This window comes from Anguilla rostrata, chromosome 15 (genome assembly GCF_018555375.3).
Source record: "Anguilla rostrata isolate EN2019 chromosome 15, ASM1855537v3, whole genome shotgun sequence".
In the NCBI taxonomy this organism is placed as follows: domain Eukaryota; kingdom Metazoa; phylum Chordata; class Actinopteri; order Anguilliformes; family Anguillidae; genus Anguilla; species Anguilla rostrata.
In genome coordinates this window covers 1,561,811-1,581,971 of record NC_057947.1, presented here as the reverse complement: position 1 = coordinate 1,581,971, position 20,161 = coordinate 1,561,811, and the positions used below count along the sequence as shown (strand labels likewise).

At 41.9% G+C, this 20,161-nt stretch overlaps 2 protein-coding genes and 1 long non-coding RNA gene across 19 annotated transcripts in view; 1 reads left to right on the top strand and 2 right to left on the bottom strand.

Annotated features, from left to right (window-relative positions):
- The window catches only part of LOC135240548 (uncharacterized), a 225,593-nt gene that overhangs the window by 168,073 nt on the left and 37,359 nt on the right, over positions 1–20,161 (top strand). The gene's annotated exons all lie outside the window — the stretch shown is intronic.
- LOC135240533 (NACHT, LRR and PYD domains-containing protein 3-like) overlaps positions 1–20,161 on the bottom strand; it is a 241,755-nt gene that overhangs the window by 192,445 nt on the left and 29,149 nt on the right. The window lies entirely within an intron of this gene.
- LOC135240540 (ribonuclease inhibitor-like) overlaps positions 1–20,161 on the bottom strand; it is a 34,636-nt gene that overhangs the window by 5,177 nt on the left and 9,298 nt on the right. Inside the window, exons 3-5 of one of the 2 annotated variants that reach the window (XM_064310141.1) lie at positions 18,020–18,193; positions 9,333–9,506; positions 1,540–1,713 (exon numbers count right to left, since the gene is read on the bottom strand). In XM_064310141.1, coding sequence (XP_064166211.1) covers positions 1,540–1,713; positions 9,333–9,506; positions 18,020–18,193 — 522 coding nt within the window. The remainder of the gene's footprint in view (positions 1–1,539; positions 1,714–9,332; positions 9,507–18,019; positions 18,194–20,161) is intronic. The other variant, XM_064310142.1, reaches the window with a different exon arrangement.

The following is a 20,161-nucleotide window of genomic DNA, read 5'->3' as shown; positions in this document are numbered from 1 at the left end:
ACATTCATAAAAACTAACAGGGCTGTGTGTGTTAGACACATAGCAGTGTGTTACTCACCTTAAACAAATTAATATAAATGAACAGGGCTCTGTGTGTCAAACACATAGCAGTGTGTTACACACCTTACACACATTAATATAAACTAACAGGGCTCTGTGTGTCAAACACATAGTAGTGTGTTACACACCTTACACACATTAATATAAACTAACAGGGTTGTGTGTGTCAAACACATAGCAGTGTGTTACACACCTTACACACATTAATATAAACTAACAGGGCTGTGTGTGTTATATCCCATTTATTTGGCAGGCGCTTTTATCCAAAGCGACATACAATAAGTGCATACCGAAGGTCATTGGAACAACTACTGTATAAAACAACGGTCCAATGAGGTACAATACTCATTTTGTAACAGTTATTCATAGCCATGAACACATTAAGTCCAGTTCTTCTCTTGGGGAGGGGGATGTACAATATCCCTTTTGACTACCTATACTTTGACTTAGTTTCCATGGGGAAACTGTGTTAGACACATAGCAGTGTGTTACTCACCTTACACACCTTAATTGTCTTCAACCTGCCTAAGTTCTCCCCTGCTGAGGTCAGTCCACTGGCTACCAGTCACTGCAGGTTCAAAGTCCTGACCCTCACCTACACTGCAGCCAACAGGACGGCCCCTGTCTACTTATAGCACATGATTAAATTCTATACGCCCACTTGACCACTGCCTTGCACCCCCTGCCATCCAGGTAAAGGGTTCAATCTTGTCTCTACCACGAAGCTTCTCCACCCTAGCTGTCCAGTGGTGGAATGAACTCCCTGTTCCTCTACGAACCTCTCCCTCACTACCCATCTTCCGCCGTGGTCTGAAGATGCATCTCTTCAGACTATACCTGAACTAAGTATCACCACTCTGTCGATCATTCTATCACTTAAATCCCCCTATTTATACACATGTACCTCCTGTGTCACTCATGTTACATGTACCTCCATCCAGCACTTATTGTGCCTTGTATCATTGTCTCGATGTTGCCTGTAATGCCTCCTAGTTTGACTTAGCATAGGTTAGGTCAGAGTAATGTTCACTGTGTGAACTGGACTTAATGTGTTCATGGCTATGAATAACTGCAAAATATTGTACCTTATCTGACCTGTGTTTTGTAGTTGTTCCAATTACCTTTGTATGCACTTATTGTACATCACTTTGGCTAAAAGCGTCTGGCAAATAAATGTAATGTAACATAATATAAACTAACAGGGCTGTGTGTGTCAAACACATAGCAGTGTGTTACTCTGAATGTGGAATGAGTCATTATCAAACACATTTGAGTTTACACCCCACTACAGTTCAGTAAACAGGACTAATTCATTTTCTTCATTCATTTGTGTAGTCGAATTCTACCAAGATGAAGAACAGGAACATGCTGTTTCAGTTCTGTGGAGTGTCTGTTTTCATATTAAAAACATTGACATCAGTGTTGTATTTACTCACATTGTAGCTCTAATTTATTGAAGGGGTTTGTGTTTGTACTCACCCCATTCTCTGCAGTTTACAGTGTGGGTCCTCCAGTCCAGCAGAGAGCGCTCTCACTCCTGAATCCTGCAGCTCATTGTCTCTGAGCTCCAGATCTCTCAGCTCTGAGTGAGGAGAATGCAGGACTGAGGCCAGAACATCACAGCAGCCCTCTGTGAGATTACAGCAACCCAGCCTGTGGAGAGACCACACACACACAAACACGCACGCACGCACACAAACACACACACAAATTCTTTGTGACATGTTCACCTTGACAGTTGATACATATGTACCTATGCATTCCTGAGATGTACACACAAAAACAGGGAAGGGGGGGTGTGTAAATTAAGTTTATGAAGTATTCTGACTAATCCACAATAGTCTAAGGCAATTACTGGGCTCTAATAACCCTTTCCATGTAATGAACTTATCTGATTTGCAGACATATTAATTTCATCTGCAAACACAAAAAACAGCATTTTTGTGGTGCACTTTACCTCACCTGACATGTTCTTCAGTTCATAAACATCTATACATATCAAAGACGCTCAATATTCATCACTATGAATAGATAAATATAACTGTTAATGTATAACTCCTCGTATAACCCATTAGCTAAATACATTACTGTCATCATGATAACATTTTCTTCCTAATCTTGTAACCATCAAGTTATCAAACAATTTAAGTTTAACAAATTATACAGTCTGTCAGGGTTTTTGACATTAATTTTAAAATATTCAGCAAGGTGAAATGAAACAGCATTCAATACAAAATTGCGCTCTTCCTTATTTACCTCTCGCCAAAGTAACGTGACGGTAACCATGACGACGCTGTTTAAAAAGTGGCCGTTAGGAGGGTCGGTTGGTTACCATGGCGATGCCAGCTCGCTCTGAGCTGTTTACTGTTACCTCAGCTAGTTCATTCTTTGAAAATACAGAACTACAGTTACATAACACAATTATTTGATAATAACTATTAACACTTTGCAAAATCATTTGTTTACCATTTACATCAAACAACATGACCCTCAAGCTGACACTTGTTGCCGTTGTTCTAAGTTCAGCTTTCGCTTTGACCCACACAGTCACAGGCACGAGTTAACTAGCTAGTCAGTACAACCTACCTTAACCTTACTTCATGACCCAACCTAGCTAGCGGAGCCAGAGAGGAACTAAGCAGCTAATTGTCACGGACAACTTAAATATATACACCAGTATATAAAATAACATGAAGGTTTTATCTAACCAGTCATGATATTATTGGTCAGACCTGCGATATTGTCCCTGCTAACAGCTGAAGCAGTGCGTGAGCCGTGTACGAGCTGTGCTACACTTCCGTTCATCTGGCACGATCTTACAGCAATGCAACTACGGCATCAACTGGAATTACACTGCATCGCCATCTAGTGGCTGTATCAGAACAGCACAACTGATTACTGCCACTAACTTTTATTGCTGGTAGACACTAGATTTTCAAAGATGTGGTGTCTTTTGAAACATCCAAACATTGCACCTATGTTCTCCATGTCTTTACGCTATAATCCATCCAATCATTTTATTCTCGCACGCTTTTGCGAATATAATAAGTTAATTACTGCGTTACATTTAATTATTTTTGTATCAATGATAATAATAATGAAAATAAAAGCCTGATGTATTAGGTCATTTCTTTCTTTTAAAACCCCTTATCAACACGTTTGGTAGCCTTTGTGGAGTAATATAAACTGCACAAAAATGTAATAAGTAGGGGCATTTGAAGATTATTAGAATACTTATCTAAGAAATACCCCTGTAAATGATGTTATTCTTTAGATGATAGGAGCTAGAGCCATAATATTTATCTCTGAATCAGACTATTCCACACAGCATGACTGCTTACAAAGGTATAATATCCAGGCTATGACTTGGGACTGGAACCACAGAAAAATGACTAAACTAAACGATGTAACACTGCATCTAAACAGCAGCTCACATGTTGTTCAGATGGACACTCTCCCACCAACATGTACACACATACCGTGCTGGTGAGTTAATGCCCGGCTTTACCAGCAGAATAAAATATCATTTTATTCACAATCCTTTCAGAAACCCCACAATCCTGAAAATTAAACATCCTGCTAGACTGAACTCTGACAGTTCTATACATGTAATTCTGACCCAAATGGGCCCTTTTCCTTTACTGTAAGCTCTCTGAATTGGGGCAATGGGCTCATCTACCTTTTCTATGATTTTTTCTCTGGGCTTAACCCTCCCATCCCATACTAGACATGCAGCTGCCAGAGTGGACAGTGAGTTAGTTTTCAGTGCTGTAGGATGTTTGGCCACCACCAAAAGTGAAGACAACACACATTTTTCATGTGTGGACAGTCAATTTGCTCATTTCTTTTAGTTTTCTGTGACAAACTTCCCACAGCACTGCAAGCTAACACAGCTAAAGGCAGATTCACTGTAACAGGAAGTAATGCACATGCTCATATATTGTGGTGTGGTGTGGGTCTCTGGAGCCCCGCCCTCCCTGCCATCAGCCGCCACTCAGCTCCACTTCAGCTCCAGGGCTGAGATTCAAGTGCTCTACAGGCATGTTGCCAGCACTGTCTGCCTCGTCTGTGCCTCGTTCCCGTAACATACAGTATGGATGTGATAAAAGTTTATTAAAGGATATGAAAGATATGGAATTGAAGGTATCTGTAGTGGGTGGAAAATCACAACCTGTACCTGTGCAACATGCCATATAAATGATCTGCACATCTGCAAATGTCGCACACAATGCAAATCATGCAAACTATGCGGACTACACAGAAGTATAAAACAGTCCTTAGAAGGACCATCACTGTAAACCCTTGCAGGAGGACATGCAACACATACAGGAATGATAGATTCAATCATTAGGCACACCAGTAGTATAATGCCCTTATTTACTGTCAGTAAAATTACCATGCAGCACTCCTGTAGGGTGGGGGCGTGGTCTGGTGGGGATGGTGGTAGGTACTAGAGTCTTGTTCAGGTTAGACTTTATTTTGTCAAATGTAAACTAGTGTGGATTGTGGGAGATGTTCTCTGGATAGCATTTAAGGGAAGCTCAAACAATTTACTTCATTATCCAAAGTCCTTTCTTAAAAGCATTTTTGGTATGCATCACAATTTCTTTGTGTTCTGTTTCTTTATCTTACAATCTCTTCAGGTGCATGTCCTTTCCTCTCTTACAGCATAGCGTCCAGTCCATCTTTCCATGTCTGGTAAATAAATGATTGCCTCTTAACACTGTTAAAGCTTTCTATTCATGGTTATTGCCAACTCTCATATTTTGTCATATGATAAAGTACTCTTTCTCCTACAGCGCATCCAAAGTACGTGGCTTACGTATACACTGACTGAAGTATGCATCTCTGCTCGAACAAATCACTGCATTGGTGCCATAAATAAACTTCTCTTCCGTCATCTTGTGTTTGAAAGCCAACTCTAGGGAATGACATCCGGTCCAGACCTCCATAGAAGCATCCAGTTGCACCAAGTGTGGCTCTGACAGACAGTAGCGTGTCCAATGCTAAAGGAGGCTACTGCCCCCCTGGAAGAGCATATAGGACACTTCAGCGCTATATAGCCAAGGGCTACAGGGCACAGCCAAGGGCTACAGACTCCAGTTCAGAGTGAAACGCCCATTTCAACAGAGTCATTTACTCTCAAACACAAGAGAGCGCCCCATGTTTAAGAGGAATAAATTCCTTCCTTCTTACAAAAAGGGGAAAATACGTGTGGTTCCCAGAGATCAAACCCAACATAGTTTTTATTTTCATTATTTCCAGCTCCCAAAGAAGGACGGTTCTCAACTTCCTTTCTTGGATCTCAGTGTTAAACAAACATTTGAGGCAATATAATTTCAAAATGTTAACATATAGCACTCTTTCACGTTCAATATGTCAGAACGACTGGAAACTTTTGTGCAATTCTTTTAATCAATCGTCCGCACCCAATAATCGATTAATAATGATTAACTGATTAGATTAAAATCTACTCCATGGCCTATAAAAAGAATGACTTAAAATATGCTTAGCTTAATACTTAAGCATTTTTGTTAAGGAATATGAGCATGTCTACATGCTTTTGGGGTCGGTCTGGTGCGCAGTCTGCTGAAGGTGAGACCAGCAGCTGAGAAGACGCATTCAGACGCAACTGATGTTCCAGGAATAGACCAATAATGTTTTGCTAATGCTGCCAGTTGAGGGAACTGTGACTCTCTAATTAAAAAATTTAAAACGCTCTCTAATTTAAAATATAATCACCAACATTAGGTTATTTATTGAAATAATTTATTGAAATTTAACCTTTTAATCTATAGAAATTCATCAATCAACCTTCTTATTAAGAATTAACACTTAATTAACTTAGCATCACTATTTCACATCAGTAAATCTGAAAGATGCCTTCTTCCACGTAGGCATTTATCCCCCTCACACAAAATTCCTCTGCTTCACCCATTGTGGTGTTTGCTACAAATACACAGTTCCACCCTTTGGCCTTTCCCTGAGTCCACGGGTGTTCTGTCTTTGTGTAGAGGTGGGTCTGGCTCCACTGAGACTAATGAGGCTCAGAATACTGGCTTATACAGACGATTGGCTGATTATTGCCAATTCAAAACCCAGAGTTGTGCAGGACACTCAGCGAGTTCTGACGCATCTGTTGTCTCTTGGTTTTAGTGCAATCTCTCCCCATCCTGGAGCTGAACGTTCTTGGGAGTGGATTTATACTCTGTATCCATGTGAGCTTGCCTATCAGCGGACTGCATTTTATCTCTCAGAGTATGTCTCTCTCAGTTCAAGCCCGTCTCCAGAGTACAGAATCAAACGTGCCTAACACTATAGGGGCTGATGGTGCCAGCCTCTCAGGTTTTGCCACTGGGGCTGTTAAGAATGAGGGCTTTTGAGGTGGATTTCATCCCCTCCACCTCAGCCTGTGTGCGATCTCCATCGCTGTCTCACAGTGAAACACAAGCACTCAGCACTCTGTGTCACTGGAAAACACAGACTTCTACACTCAGGGAACCCCTCTCAGGATCGTTTTCATACGAAAAAAGAACAGACACATCCCTCTCTGGGGTGGGGGGTCTCAGGGGGTTACATGGTGAATTGCACTATGTTTGCACTATGTTTGTTATGTTATGTTTGTTATGTTTTTATTGCACTATGTTTATTTTATCTTATTTTATGTTCACTGTTATGCACCACCTGACCAAAACAAATTCCTTGTATGTGTAAACCTACTTGGCAATAAAACCTGATTCTGATTCTGATTATGAATCAATTTTCTTTTAGCTATTAACTACATGGACAGCTCTCAGATATTTTCTTCCCTGTCTAAGGGGACATCATGTGCTCTTACGCTGCGATAATGACTGTGGTAGCATTTGTCAATCACCAAGGTGGCATGCCTCCAGCTCCATGGTTCTAGCCTACAGACTGTTGGTCTGGAGCAGCCGTCACTTTCTGTGTTACGTGTGACCCATGTTGCTTTAGGTTTGCTCCTGTGGGGTCTAGGCCAGGTTGCCTGTGAAGCGTATTCGACAATTACTGTGAAATACGCTATACAAATAAAATTTGATTGATTGATTGATGTTCCAGGAATTCTGAAAACGAGCGCTGATCTGCTGTCAAGGGAAACCACTGTACAGGGAATGGTGTCTCCATCCCCAGATTGTGGAAATGTTACTGCAGTGATTATCCCTCTCCTTTATGTACAGCCATGCGCGCTCCCGCTACGCACGGACCTCCTGTCACAGGTGAACGGGGAAATACACCACCCTGCCCCGAGCGAGTAGCTCTATGGGCTTGGCCCGTGAGAGGCATAACCTCAACGCATTAGGCTTCCCCTCACGTGCCTGCAACCATCCAGAGCACGAGAGTGCCCTCTACCAGGTCACTTTATGACAATAAGTGTCAGGTGTTAGAAAGATGGTGTGCCTCTCGCAGTCAGTGCCTTACCAGTGCTCTGTTACTGACATGCTGTGCTTTTTCACAGAACCTTATGGATAAAGAGAAATCCTTTTCTACCATTAAGGTCTACCTGGTAGCTATCAGTGCTTGACATGCTGGTTTCAGAGACTATGCAGTGGGGCAGCACCCCCTCATTCACAGGTTCATGAGGGGTCTCACTGTTCTCTACCTGTTGCTAAAAAGCTTGAGATTTATCACAGGTGCTGGAGGCTCGGTCTGTAAGGCTGTTTGAGCTTATAAATTAGATTAAAACTGTTGTCTCTCCAGACAGCGTTGATGCTTGCACTAGCCTCAGATAAGTGAGTCAGTGACCTCTTGTGCACAATATTCTCCCTAAAATGGATAGGCTTTTTCTTAAGCCCAATCCAGCCTTTATGCCTACAAGCTTCCCAGCTTTCACATGTGAGTGTTGGAGCTTGCCGCTTTTCACCACCACCTTTCTCCTCTGAAGAGCAGCATAGGCTGCATATGCTGTGTTCTCTGCACGTATATGACAAAGACTAAGGCTTTTAGAAAGAGCGACCAGCTCTTAGTCACCTGGCCCCTGCCTGCACAGGAAAAGTATTCTGAGCAGCGGCTGTGCCATTGGCTTGTGGAAGCTATTGTTATGGCATATGATTCAAAGAGGATAACACCCCCTTGGGCCTGAGGGCTCATTCAATGAGGGGCATGGCTGCATAGTGGGCCCTATTCATGGATATTGCAGGATATTTATTCAGCCGCAGGCTGGGTTTCTCCAGATACTGTTGCTAGGTTCTACTGCCTGAGGCCAGTAGCCCACTCAGTTCTGGGGTGAGCTCTGTGTGAGGCGCACACATCTCCCTCATCTGCTATGGGTTTAGTGCTTCACACTGTTTCTGGGTCCTGGCTATAGCATTGGGCAGTGGAAAGTCTTCAGTACTTCCCTACTTGGATATGCCAGAACACCCTCCCCTCAGGGAGAAGGCATCCTTGCTGGTCTGACAGCATCTCAGCTGTGAGCATAAGGCATTCTGGGAGCTGTCTATATCTCCCCATAGGTGTATCTCAAACACGAGATGATGAAAGAGAACTTTAGGTTACTGTTGTAACTCCGGTGAGAGATCCACCAAGACTGCCCTGCTTACCGCGCATGAGAAGTGAATATGAAGAGTAGTAGCACTGCAGTGTCCCATATGTTCTTCCAGGAGGGCAGTAGTCTCCTGTAGCACTGAATGCGCTACTGGCTGTCAGAACCATACTTGGTGAAATTGGATGACCGGATGTCGCTTTCCCATACGTGGATCTCACTACTCTGTGTTTCGGAGAACCAGGGTAGCGACAGTAACTTAAAGTTTTGGGGTAACACCCTTACTGAGGTACTCACTGGGCATATTGTTAGTTTCACTAGCAGGATATGCAGCTCATGGGTCAGTCAAATGTTATTTAATAGAATAATACAGAAGTCATGCCTTGTGATATTTATATAGTCTCGCTACCCAAATGGGGTAAATCTTAATTAGCTTAATCCCAGGTCTTGGTTTTAGATTCCTGGATGAGCATGACATTTACCTCCCAGGATTGAAGATCTTAACGTCAGAAAACACTTAGATGAATGCCTGGCAGCAGTAGCTAGTCTCTCTCTCCAGGATACAGGGTCAAGCTGCCCATCATTTCATATGAGCACACCTCAGTCAATAATCTTATATCCAAACTCACATTCACACAAACATTCAGGTTACAGGCTCTGAAAATGAATGGAGTCAGGAAATTAGTCTTCCCAGTGACAAAATTCAAACCCTTACATTTCCATAATCAGTAATTCTATTTAATGTCAATGTCACACAGTACACAGCACTACTCACCCCAATCTCTGTAGTTTACAGTTTGGACCCTTCAGTGCAGCACAGAGCAGCTTCACTCCTGAATCTCCCAGGTCATTGTAGCTGAGGTCCAGATCTCTCAGGGGTGAGTTTGATGACTGGAGAGCTGAGGCCACAATATCACAGGACTTCTCTGTGAGGTCACAGCTGTTCAGTCTACAAAGAAGAGTTAATATATTCAAGTAAAGAAGAATTATTGGCACTCTTCATTAAAATGAGCATAAATGATTGTATAAAAGAAACATTTTAACATAATGATTTTAATTGTCTGCTCAAACATTTGTAGAAACTGCTTACTTTCACTTTAATAAAACATAATTCTTATAAAAAACAGGGGTCAAAATTATTGGCACCCTGAAATAATATTTAAAATAAAACCAAACAAAGTGGCATCTAATGAAATTTGATTTTTAAAAATTGATCTCAGTCCCCCAGAACTGTTTGCTGCCTTTCACCATTTCCTGTTTCACTGGGGTACAAATATGAGGTTGCACAAATGTAAAATCCCTTTGTCATCCATCACTATGGGCTAAGGGATCAGCTGAGCCCCTGTGCTGAGGCCATCTCAGGACCCCCTGGTGCTGCACACTGCTAAGGGATCAGCTGAGCCCCTGTGCTGAGGCCGTCTCAGGACCCCCTGGTGCTGCACACTGCTAAGGGTCAGTGGGCAGGGAGTGGGGGAGCCCCGATACTCCCAGGGAGAGCAGGGCAGCAGTGCAGTACTGTATGACAGAGGAACATCTACACATTGTGTTTATACATTAAAATACAGGAATAAGCAGTGAGCAGGCTGTACGGACCCAGCGGCAGTTTATATTGAGATTAAAGCTCAGACAGCAGTGTATTTAAAACTCCAGGAGGCACTGTCGGGCAAGCAACAATTAAGTAAAAATATGTTTATTTTCTGAATCCAGTGCTTCGGTCAATGCCCTTGTTAAAATGTTCAGCACTCTGAATACTGAACACAAGTGGTATTGCGTGCTAAAGCCCCTCACTTAACCTACATATAAAATATATTTTACGTGATTTAATTTATTGTATTATTTATAAGTATTATTGAAAATGACAGTTATGAATTCAATCATTGATAGGTCAGTCAACAGTAACCTGGTGGATTCAACTGACAAACCAAAGCAAACTCTGTATCAGGTCTACTTCTAAGTTACAAAACAAAACAGAAGACATCAAACAAGATGCTAAATTTATATTACCAGAAAAGAAAGACTGAAGACACAGACCTTATCAAAGTATTCCCCTCTTCCAGTGCCACGGGAACAAAGGAAATGAATTAAAACACACAACCAAGAAACCACCACCAAAATAAAGACCAACTGCAACACAACACAACTTTTTCTTGAGGCCATCATAAACACTTGATGTAACATGGCTTGAGCATGTTTGCCCTGTTTGGGCAATGCCGAGTTCAGGTGTAGAAGGGGGTGTGCTCATTTATGACGAGGAGTGCCCTGTCTAAAAGCTGACAGTGTACTTATTAATTAAAGTGACCTTATGTTGTTGAAAGCATGGCTAAGAACCATATTATTACCTAAATTTTCAGGAATTTAGTCCCTTTCATTCTGTAGCCACACTGGGCCTCTGGCCTTGTAAATAGCGCTGTCTTCTGATTTGTCTCTCCTGAGACAAACTCTGCAGGAGGTGGGACCCATAGATCGCCTGCCTAGACAAGGGTATCAGAGTGGGGTAAAGGACGTTTCCTTTAATGTTCATGGAGGGGAATGTAGGCAGCAGTCTTCAAGCCAATACTGTATCCAGTTCAATGTTTCTCTCTCTGAGGCCATAATCTAAACACTTGATATCTGACATACTGTAGATAAGTTCATTGCTAATTTTGCCCTCCCGACCAACCACAGCGTCTGGCTTCAGTCGGTTTGTGGTCTGAAAAACAAATCATCACTGCAGACCCGTCGCTCCATCCCACAGGTGGACTCTTCCATTTCTGAGCAGCCAGCAGCTCAGTGGTTGCAGTCTCGTCAGAGGCAGTTCAGGAAAATGATAGGTATTGTGCAGTAATATTCATTTGGGCACCCTGGGGCAATACAAAAGGACTCTCTATGCATTTTTTGTTTTGTTTCTTTCCTCCTGATTCATTGCTGAGCTCACTGAAAATCAGCCATCTACCAATAGGACCTGAGCAGCTGAGACTAATGCCAATGATGTCACAAACTAGCTTGTTCCAAGATGGCTGCAGCCTCATGTAAAAAAGGAATTTTAGCTTTTTTCCTGGCAAATACGGATCAATTTCAGATTTGAATGCAGGGCCATACCTTTTTTAAGGTAACAAGCGCGAATCCGCAATAGCTGTGACCGCACACGCGCATGCATCTATGCGTGCATGCAGGGGCATCATGCAGAATTCTGAGGGGCACAATTAGAGCGGGAGCATGGGGGTCCTTCCCCAGAAAAAGAAAGAAAATAATGGTGCAATTTTCTGCAATCTGACATATATATTCAAAGACTTTGGGGGATTATTTTAAAACGTCACTAAATCAGTTTTTGTAGCTCAGGAAGCTCCCACTTTATATTAGGGTAAATGTATATTTATTTGGAATTATTTGTGCTGTTATGTTTATTGGAAATGACACTCACTTATTCACTCACTTCTACACTAGCTTCTACACTGCTGCCACTTTTCTTGAAAAAGAGCTAAATCTTGTCTGCTTCACACAAAAATTTTAAGGGAGCTCTCAATGCATTTTACATCTCTCTAGCTAAGTAGCCTGGTATGCTATTGGTAACGCTACCATCCTGAAGTTGACTCCTGATTCAAAATTTCTGGTCCACCTTAAATAGGTGTGTTTGAATAATCCTACTTCTAACCTTCCAAGTAGCCCAATACAGGCTAATATAAAAAAATAAATTTTTGGATTTGACTTCTCCTTAGAATTAAAACACTTGTTTATGACAGAAGGGATCCTTATGTACGTTGTACCCCATTTCTGTGAAATTATACTGCAGCATTTTTGAATAATCGCACTTCAAACCTTCTATGTAATCCAATGGAGGCCAATTGAAAAAAGTGAAATTTGGTAGTGGAATTTTTCCTCAGAATTACATAGTTCAGAGAGGGATTATTTGAAATTTAAAGCGGTGGGGACCAAATCTGGGAAGGAACAAGACCTGTCGTTGAGGACCGGACCGAACTGGACATTCTGATTCGGGTCCGGGTCTGGGTCCGGAACTGGAACGAGTTTCAGACTAGTCACCGCAGCTCTACATGTCCTCCTACCCCTAAAGCCTTTGTATTGCAATAACAAACTTGCCTGAGTAATAAATAGACCTATAGAATTAAAAGAACCTGTCTTAAACTAGCTGGTCAGCCCACTTACATCTGAGAAACGCTATAAGCTATGGGTAGTCAACTCTCTTATTTGCATGGTGCAAAAAAACGTGAACAAAAGAGGCCATCAGTATATTATTTCCCAAAAAAGATCACACATCGCAGAGTGGGCTTGCCAGACTGTTCCCTAAATGTATGTAGGGGATTTAAACATTCATGGGGGAAGTTTTACAGTGAAGATGTATGGAAGTCAATGACAGAGGGGGATTTCAAATGAGATATGGGGTAATATTTGTGAGGAATCTGAATGGGAGTTGATTGAAGATTTTGAGGACTTTTTTTAGGAGTAACTGATTCAGGCATCTGGCAACACTGAGGCGGAGATGTAAACTAGGTTCAGTCTCAATTCAAGCAAAGAAACCGCAGTAATTTCCTTTATTCAAACATAATATGTTAGGCTATAAGAACTCATCACCACTTTGTTGATAATTCGAGAGGTCAACATTGTTTTGACATTGGTGCAGCTAGCCTGATGAACAGTGTATGATGCAGGAAACTGACACAATGCAGTTAGTCAACACAAATCCAAACATAGCCAAGGCAAGTAAGATCAACATTCCCGCTGCACTTATGCAAGGCACGGCATTCAGTAGAATTACAGGTCATAAAATTAGGACAGGCACTGACTAAGAAGATAAAGAGTGTAAAACCTTTCAGCAAGGTGAGGATTATCTGAACTATGTTTAATTTTCTGAACCCAGCAGTTTTAACCGTTAACACCCTTGTTTGGCATCTGGCACTCTGAATACCGAAGACAGCGCATCAACAGCTAAAACACCTCACTTATCCAACATGTAAAATATATTTATTTGATTTCATTTGGTAATTATTATCAAACATATCAAATCTAAAGACAAGGTTCAACTACCTTAAAACAATTAACAAAGGTTATAGACATGGACAGTCACACAAGGAATGATTGAAAGAAGATACCAAACACAGTGTGTTTGTCCCAAAGTAATCTAAGGATGTGCCAAGACCAAAATTTAAAAACAAAAAGGTAGCAGAACAGTTTAAAAAACCAGAGATGAAATGTAGACACCAGACCTAGATGCTAGAATGCTAACTACAAGAAAGCCACATATTTTATCTATTGGGAGGGGAGAGGAATGGACACTCCCTGGGGGGAATGGACCCACACTCACACGCACACACACACATACACATGCAGACCCACACTCACACACAGACACAGACATTCACACCTCCAATGGCTACCCCCAAGTTCATCCTCTGTCTTATCTCTAGGTTATCCTGGACAAGTGTTTTGAAGCTTTCTATGGCTCAGAACAGCCAAATGGCGAATGAGACTAACTAAAATGTAAAATCAAGATTTTGGCTAGCTGTTTTACAACTTGTTTGATCCACTAAAGTACATCTGCATGGATAAAGCTACAGATTCATAAGAAATTGTCCCACACTGCTAATTAACCTCTCAGCACACAGCCCCTAGTGGAGATTACTAAACTCAAACATTCGGTGCTACTGCAACCAAAGTGTGAGTTAAACACAGAAACGCGTTGTTTTAGTTTCATTAGTAGACGATACACGACAACTATGCCGAAAACGGAGTTTCGCAGCCCCACCATTGTCGCTCTGGTCGTTCATTTAACACGCACCCCCTCCCTGCAGTCTCATCTAAAAAAACACCCCCCACCCTTGATATAATGGACAATATTGTCTATCTTGGCATTCATAAAAATATTCTTTCACCACTAAAAAATCATATTCCGTCATAGCAACAAGATAGACCCTACTTGGAAAATATTCTTAGCATCGCATTCACGTACGCATTCACTCTGTTAGCAGACAAGTACGCTGCACCTAACGAAACGTGGTCAAGGATATTTCGTAATTTCTTGGAAAATACTATTATTATTGAGGACTTCTGACCATAGCTAAGCCATATGTTTGCTGATAGACCTAGCTGACATCGTTTTCTGGAGCAAAACAGAAGCGAATAGAACAGTATCATTGATACTGTCTCTGTCTCCATCTACTGAACATAGAGGAGATTTCATCATTGCTATGCAAGTATTACTGCTCAAAATATTTCGGTTATATACGTTATTATGGAAATTGAGTATCTTTAAATAGGTTAGTGGTGTTATATAATGTGAATATTTCACACTGTAATGTAAGCGTTAGATGGAAGTGTAATAGTTTTTGTGAAGCATGCAACAGTGATGACGTCAGAGTTGGAACATTGCCAAAACGTGGTGGACGGTTGAAAATTGTTTTCATGTTGTCTCATCCCCATACAAGAAAACATACGAGAGTACAGAGTATAGAAATACACACAAGTTAATTATTACACATTTAGGTACTGTACCGCATTGTGTGACAATACTTTTGCATTATTTTTTAAATCTGATAGCAATGTTTCATCTTAAACCTTCATAAGGGAATCATTTATATGCTTTATAATGGACAAAAAGCATTTTATTCAATTTTGGAGAGATTTTGGATATGTTTCTGGACACCTAGCTATTTTAGACCACTGTACTGACTGAAAGCTTGTAATTCCCATTTGAAAATTATACAACAGTGATTTTCTTGAGTCAAAACAATTGATTTGTAGTGAAATACGTGAATATGTTGTAATTTACAACAATGCATAATTTAGACATTTTGGATAGATTTGGAGATGCTGGGTACACTGCTTAGTTTTTGCTTCATACATCTATAGTAGTTCTACATATCCACCCTTAGATTTTATGAACTTGTGGTCAATAAGTTTTTGATCTAGCACATGTATAGTTTAACCTCCTGTATGCAATCTCTCAGTATTTCATTGCAAACTTAAAAAGTGCTAATTTATTTTTGATTTTTTGTCAAAACTATAAAATAACCCTAAAATATAGAGGAACGAAAAGCTAACGCTACAGGAAGCGTTAACCACAAAGTCCCGAAGGACAAAGGAAAGGGAACACCAGAAACTAAAACACAAAAATAAGATCCTTGGGAGAGCAACTCCCGCACACACCGGATCATAAACAAACAAAAAACACGGAGTAAAAAGCAACTCCGAAGGACAACCTTGTCCAGCCGTAAAACTGGCTCGCGAAACCAAAAACGACCCGTGAAAACCAGGGCGAAGGTACCAAACCCAAAACTGGTCTTAAAAGAAAATAAACAACCGAGTAGCAAAATTACTCAGTGAAAAGAAAAAACCTAAGACGCAGCTCAGAAAAACACAAACAAAATACAGAACCAGGGACAACGTCCCAATACCCAACGGCTCACACAAGCTCAAAATAAAAGTACAAATACCCTAAGGCGTCAGAATGCACTCACTGCGCTAAGAGACTGACCGCCTTAAAAGAGGACAGAGAATCACCCACGAACACAATTCTGTACACCGTCCACCGAGCACCTATACCTTACCAGCTTAGTGAAAAAGGGGTTTAACACAGAAGCGCTGATTGCTGTTCTGTCAGCGCTTATAAAGGCACCTCCCCAGGTGAAAATGATAGGGAATCAGACACCTGGAACAAATTAAGAAGTTCCCAGACGCCAGGTGCCTACTAGTGGCAGCACCAGGCCACTGCACCCCAGACCCATGACAGAAAGCTATTGTTATGGCATATGATTCAAAGAGGATAACACCCCCCTTGGGCCTGAGGGCTCATTCAATGAGGGGCATGGCTGCATAGTGGGCCCTATTCATGGGGTCTCCTTGCAGGATATTTATTCACCCGCAGGCTGGGTTTCTCCAGATACTGTTGCTAGGTTCCACTGCCTGAAGCCGGTAGTCCACTCAGTTATGGGGGTGAGCTCTGTGTGAGGCGCACACATTTCCCCTCATCTGCTATGGGTTTTAGTACTTCACATTGTTCCTGGGTCCTGGCTATAGCTTTGGGCAGTGGAAAGTCTTCAGTACTTGGATGTGCCAGACACCACCCTCCCCTCAGGGGAGAAGGCATCCTTTGCTGGCCTGACAGTATCTCAGCTGTGAGCATAAGGCATTCTGGGGGCTGTCTATATCTCCCCATAGGTGTATCTCAAACACGAGATGATGAAAGAGAACTCTGGGTTACTGTTGTAACCCCGGTGGAGAGTTCCACCAAGACTGCCCTGCTTGCCGCGCATGAGAAGTGAATATGAAGAGTAGTAGCACTGCAGTGTCCCATATGTTCTTCCAGGAGGGCAGTAGTCTCCTGTAGCACTGAATGCGCTACTGGTTGTCAGAACCATACTTGGTGAAATTGAATTACCGGATGTCGTTTCCCATACAATCTCACTACTCTGTGTTTCGGAGAACCGGGGTAGCGACAGTTAAAGTTAAACTTAAAGTTTTGGGGTAACACCCTTACTGAGGTACTCACTGGGCATATTGTTAGTTTCACTAGCAGGATATGCAGCTCATGGGTCAGTCAAATGTTATTTAATAGAACAATACAGAAGTCATGCCTTGTGATATTTATATAATCTCGCTACCCAGATGGGGTAAATCTCAATTAGCTTAATCCCAGGTGTTGGTTTTAGATTCCTGGATGAGCATGACATTTACCTCCCAGGATTGAAGGTCTTAATGTCAGAGAACACTTAGGTGAAAGCCTGGCAGCAGTAGCTAGTCTCTCTCTCCAGGATACAGAGTCAAGCTGCCCATCATTTCATATGAGCACACCTCAGTCAATAATCTTATATCCAAACTCACATTCACACAAACATTCAGGTTACAGGCTCTGAAAATGAATGGAGTCAGGAAATTAGTATTCCCTGTGACAAAATTCAAACCCTTACATTGCCAAAATCAGTAATGGAGCATCGCGTAGTTCTGGCAGGTCACGAGAGTCAAGCGCTCCGGCCGAATCAGCTGATGGCTCAGCTGAGTGATGTTCGCCTATCACAGTACATTCACTAACAGGGCGGTCTACTTAAACAGCCTCCCTCTACTCGTTCGGCTGCTCCTCCTGCATGCAAGCGCTGCACGTTGCTTCGTAAATCCCCTCCACCACCCCAGCTCCATCCCCATGCGTCAAGAATTTGCATTCTCCATTCCTATGTGTTAAGAATTTGTATTGCTCCATCCTTATGCGTTAAGAAATTGCATTTGCTCCATTCATATGTGCTAAAAACTGCTTTGCTGCTGGATCTGTTCTGTGTGTACCCCTCTAGGGGGGGTTTGGCTGCTGGCCTCCCGGCCTTATCCACGCGGGCTGCGTGGTTGGCGGGAGAGCTCCAGAACAGAGCCATACCGCCAAACATAACTGTATTGCCTTTATTGTCAATAAAGTTCTACTTGATGACAGTGGTCCTGACAGAAATTCTATTTAGTTAATGTCACACAGTACACAGTACTACTCACCCCAGTCTCTGTAGTTTACAGTTTGAACTCCTCAGTCCAGCACAGAGCAGCTCCACTCCTGAATCTCCCAGGTTATTGTAGCTGAGGTCCAGATTTGTCAAATGTGAGTTTGATGACTGGAGAGCTGAGGCCACAATATCACAGGACTTCTTTGTGAGTTTGCAGTTGTTCAGTCTACAAAGAAGAGTTAATATATTCAAGTAAAGAAGAATTATTGGCACTCTTCATTAAAATGAGCATAAATTATTGTATAAAAGAAACATTTTAACATAATGATTTTAATTTTCTGCTCAAACATTTGTAGAAACTGCTTACTTTCACTTTAATTAAACATAATTCTTACAAAAAAAATACGAAAATAGTATTTTTCTCAAAAAAATTGGGGTCAAAATTATTGGCACCCCTAATAATGAATATTTAAAATAAAACCAAACAAAGTGGCATCTAAAGAAATTTCACTAAAAAAAATTGATCTCAGTCCCCCGGAACTGTATTGCTCATTTATGACGAGGACTGCCCTATCTAAAAGCTGACAGTGTACTTATTAATTAAAGTGACCTTAAGTTGTTGAAAGCATGGCTAAGAACCATACTATTACCAAAATATTTCGGAATTTGGTCCCTTTCTAACAAGACGAAACATGAATATATTAGGAGGTAATTCAGTTAAGTTATTGAATACCAATAAAAAGCACAGAAGTTTATTTGTGCTTCTAACATAAACATGATGTTTTCAGTCAACGATTTCAATAAAATGTCACAGATTGCATTGAAACTTAAGATCAAACAGAACAGGATCTTTATTTGTTCTGTAGCCACAATGGGCCTCTGGCCTTGTAAATAGCTTTGTCTGCTGGTTTGTCTCTCCTGAAACAAACTCTGCAGGAGGTGGGACCCATAGATCGCCTGCCTAGATTAGGGTGTCAGAGTGGCGTAAAGGACGTTTCCTTTAATGTTTGTGGAGGGGAGGGTAGGCAGCATTCTTCAAGCCAATATTGTATCCAGTTCACTGTTTCTCTCTCTGAGGCCAATAATTTAAACACTTGATATCTGACCTACTGTAGATAAGTTAATTGCTAATTTTACCCTCACGCCCAACCACAGCGTCTGGCTTTCTTCGGTTCGTGGTCTGAAGAACAAATCATCACTGCAGACCCGTCATCCCGTCCCACAGATGGACTCTTCCATTTCAGAGCAGTCAGCAGCTCAGTGGTTGCGGTCTCGTCAGAGGCAGTTCGTGAAAATGAATAGGTATTGTGTAGCAAGACTCATGTGAGCACCCTGGGGCAATACAACAGGACCCTTTGTTCCTTTTTTTCTGTTTTTTTTCTTTCCTCCCAATTCATTGTTGAGCTCACTGAAAGCCATCTAGCAATAAGAATTGTGCAGCCACAACTAATGCCAATGATGTTCACTTCAATAAACTTTATTTATTCCCGAGGAGCAATTAATTTCTGGGCATATTGTCAATCAACATCAAAAACAGATGGGAGATAATACACTCAATGACCTGACGTCACATACAACTAAAATTCAAATAAACTAATTTTTTTTAAATGCAGTAAAAAAAGTGCAATAAAAAGTTATGGAGTATATATGTACATGTAAAAACACACGCACATATACAAATTCACTTGTGCCATTCAGGCTCAGAGAGTGCAGGGTAGAGGTGATCAGGAATCAGCCTGATGTCCTCAGGCACAAACGTTACTCACCGCCTGACCGTCCGGCACCGGGGGCAGCAGTACCGTTGACCCAGGGGCAAGCCTAACCAGATCGCTATGAGAGCAACTAGCTTGTTCCAAGATGGCTGCACCCTCATGCAAAACAGGGAATTTTAGCTTATTTTTCTGGCAAATATGGAGAATCGCGTAGTTCTGGCAGGCCACGAGAGTCAAGCGCTCCGGCTGAATCAGCTGATGGCTCAGCTGAGTGATGTTCGCCTATCACAGTACATTCACTTGTGCCATTCAGGCTCAGAGAGTGCAGGGTAGAGGTGATCAGGAATCAGCCTGATGTCCTCAGGCACAAACGTTACTCACCGCCAACCAGCACCGGCAGTACTGCTGGACCCAGGGGCAAGCTCTGAACCAGATCGCTATGAGCAACTAGCTTGTCTGGGATGGCTGCACCCTCATAGCAA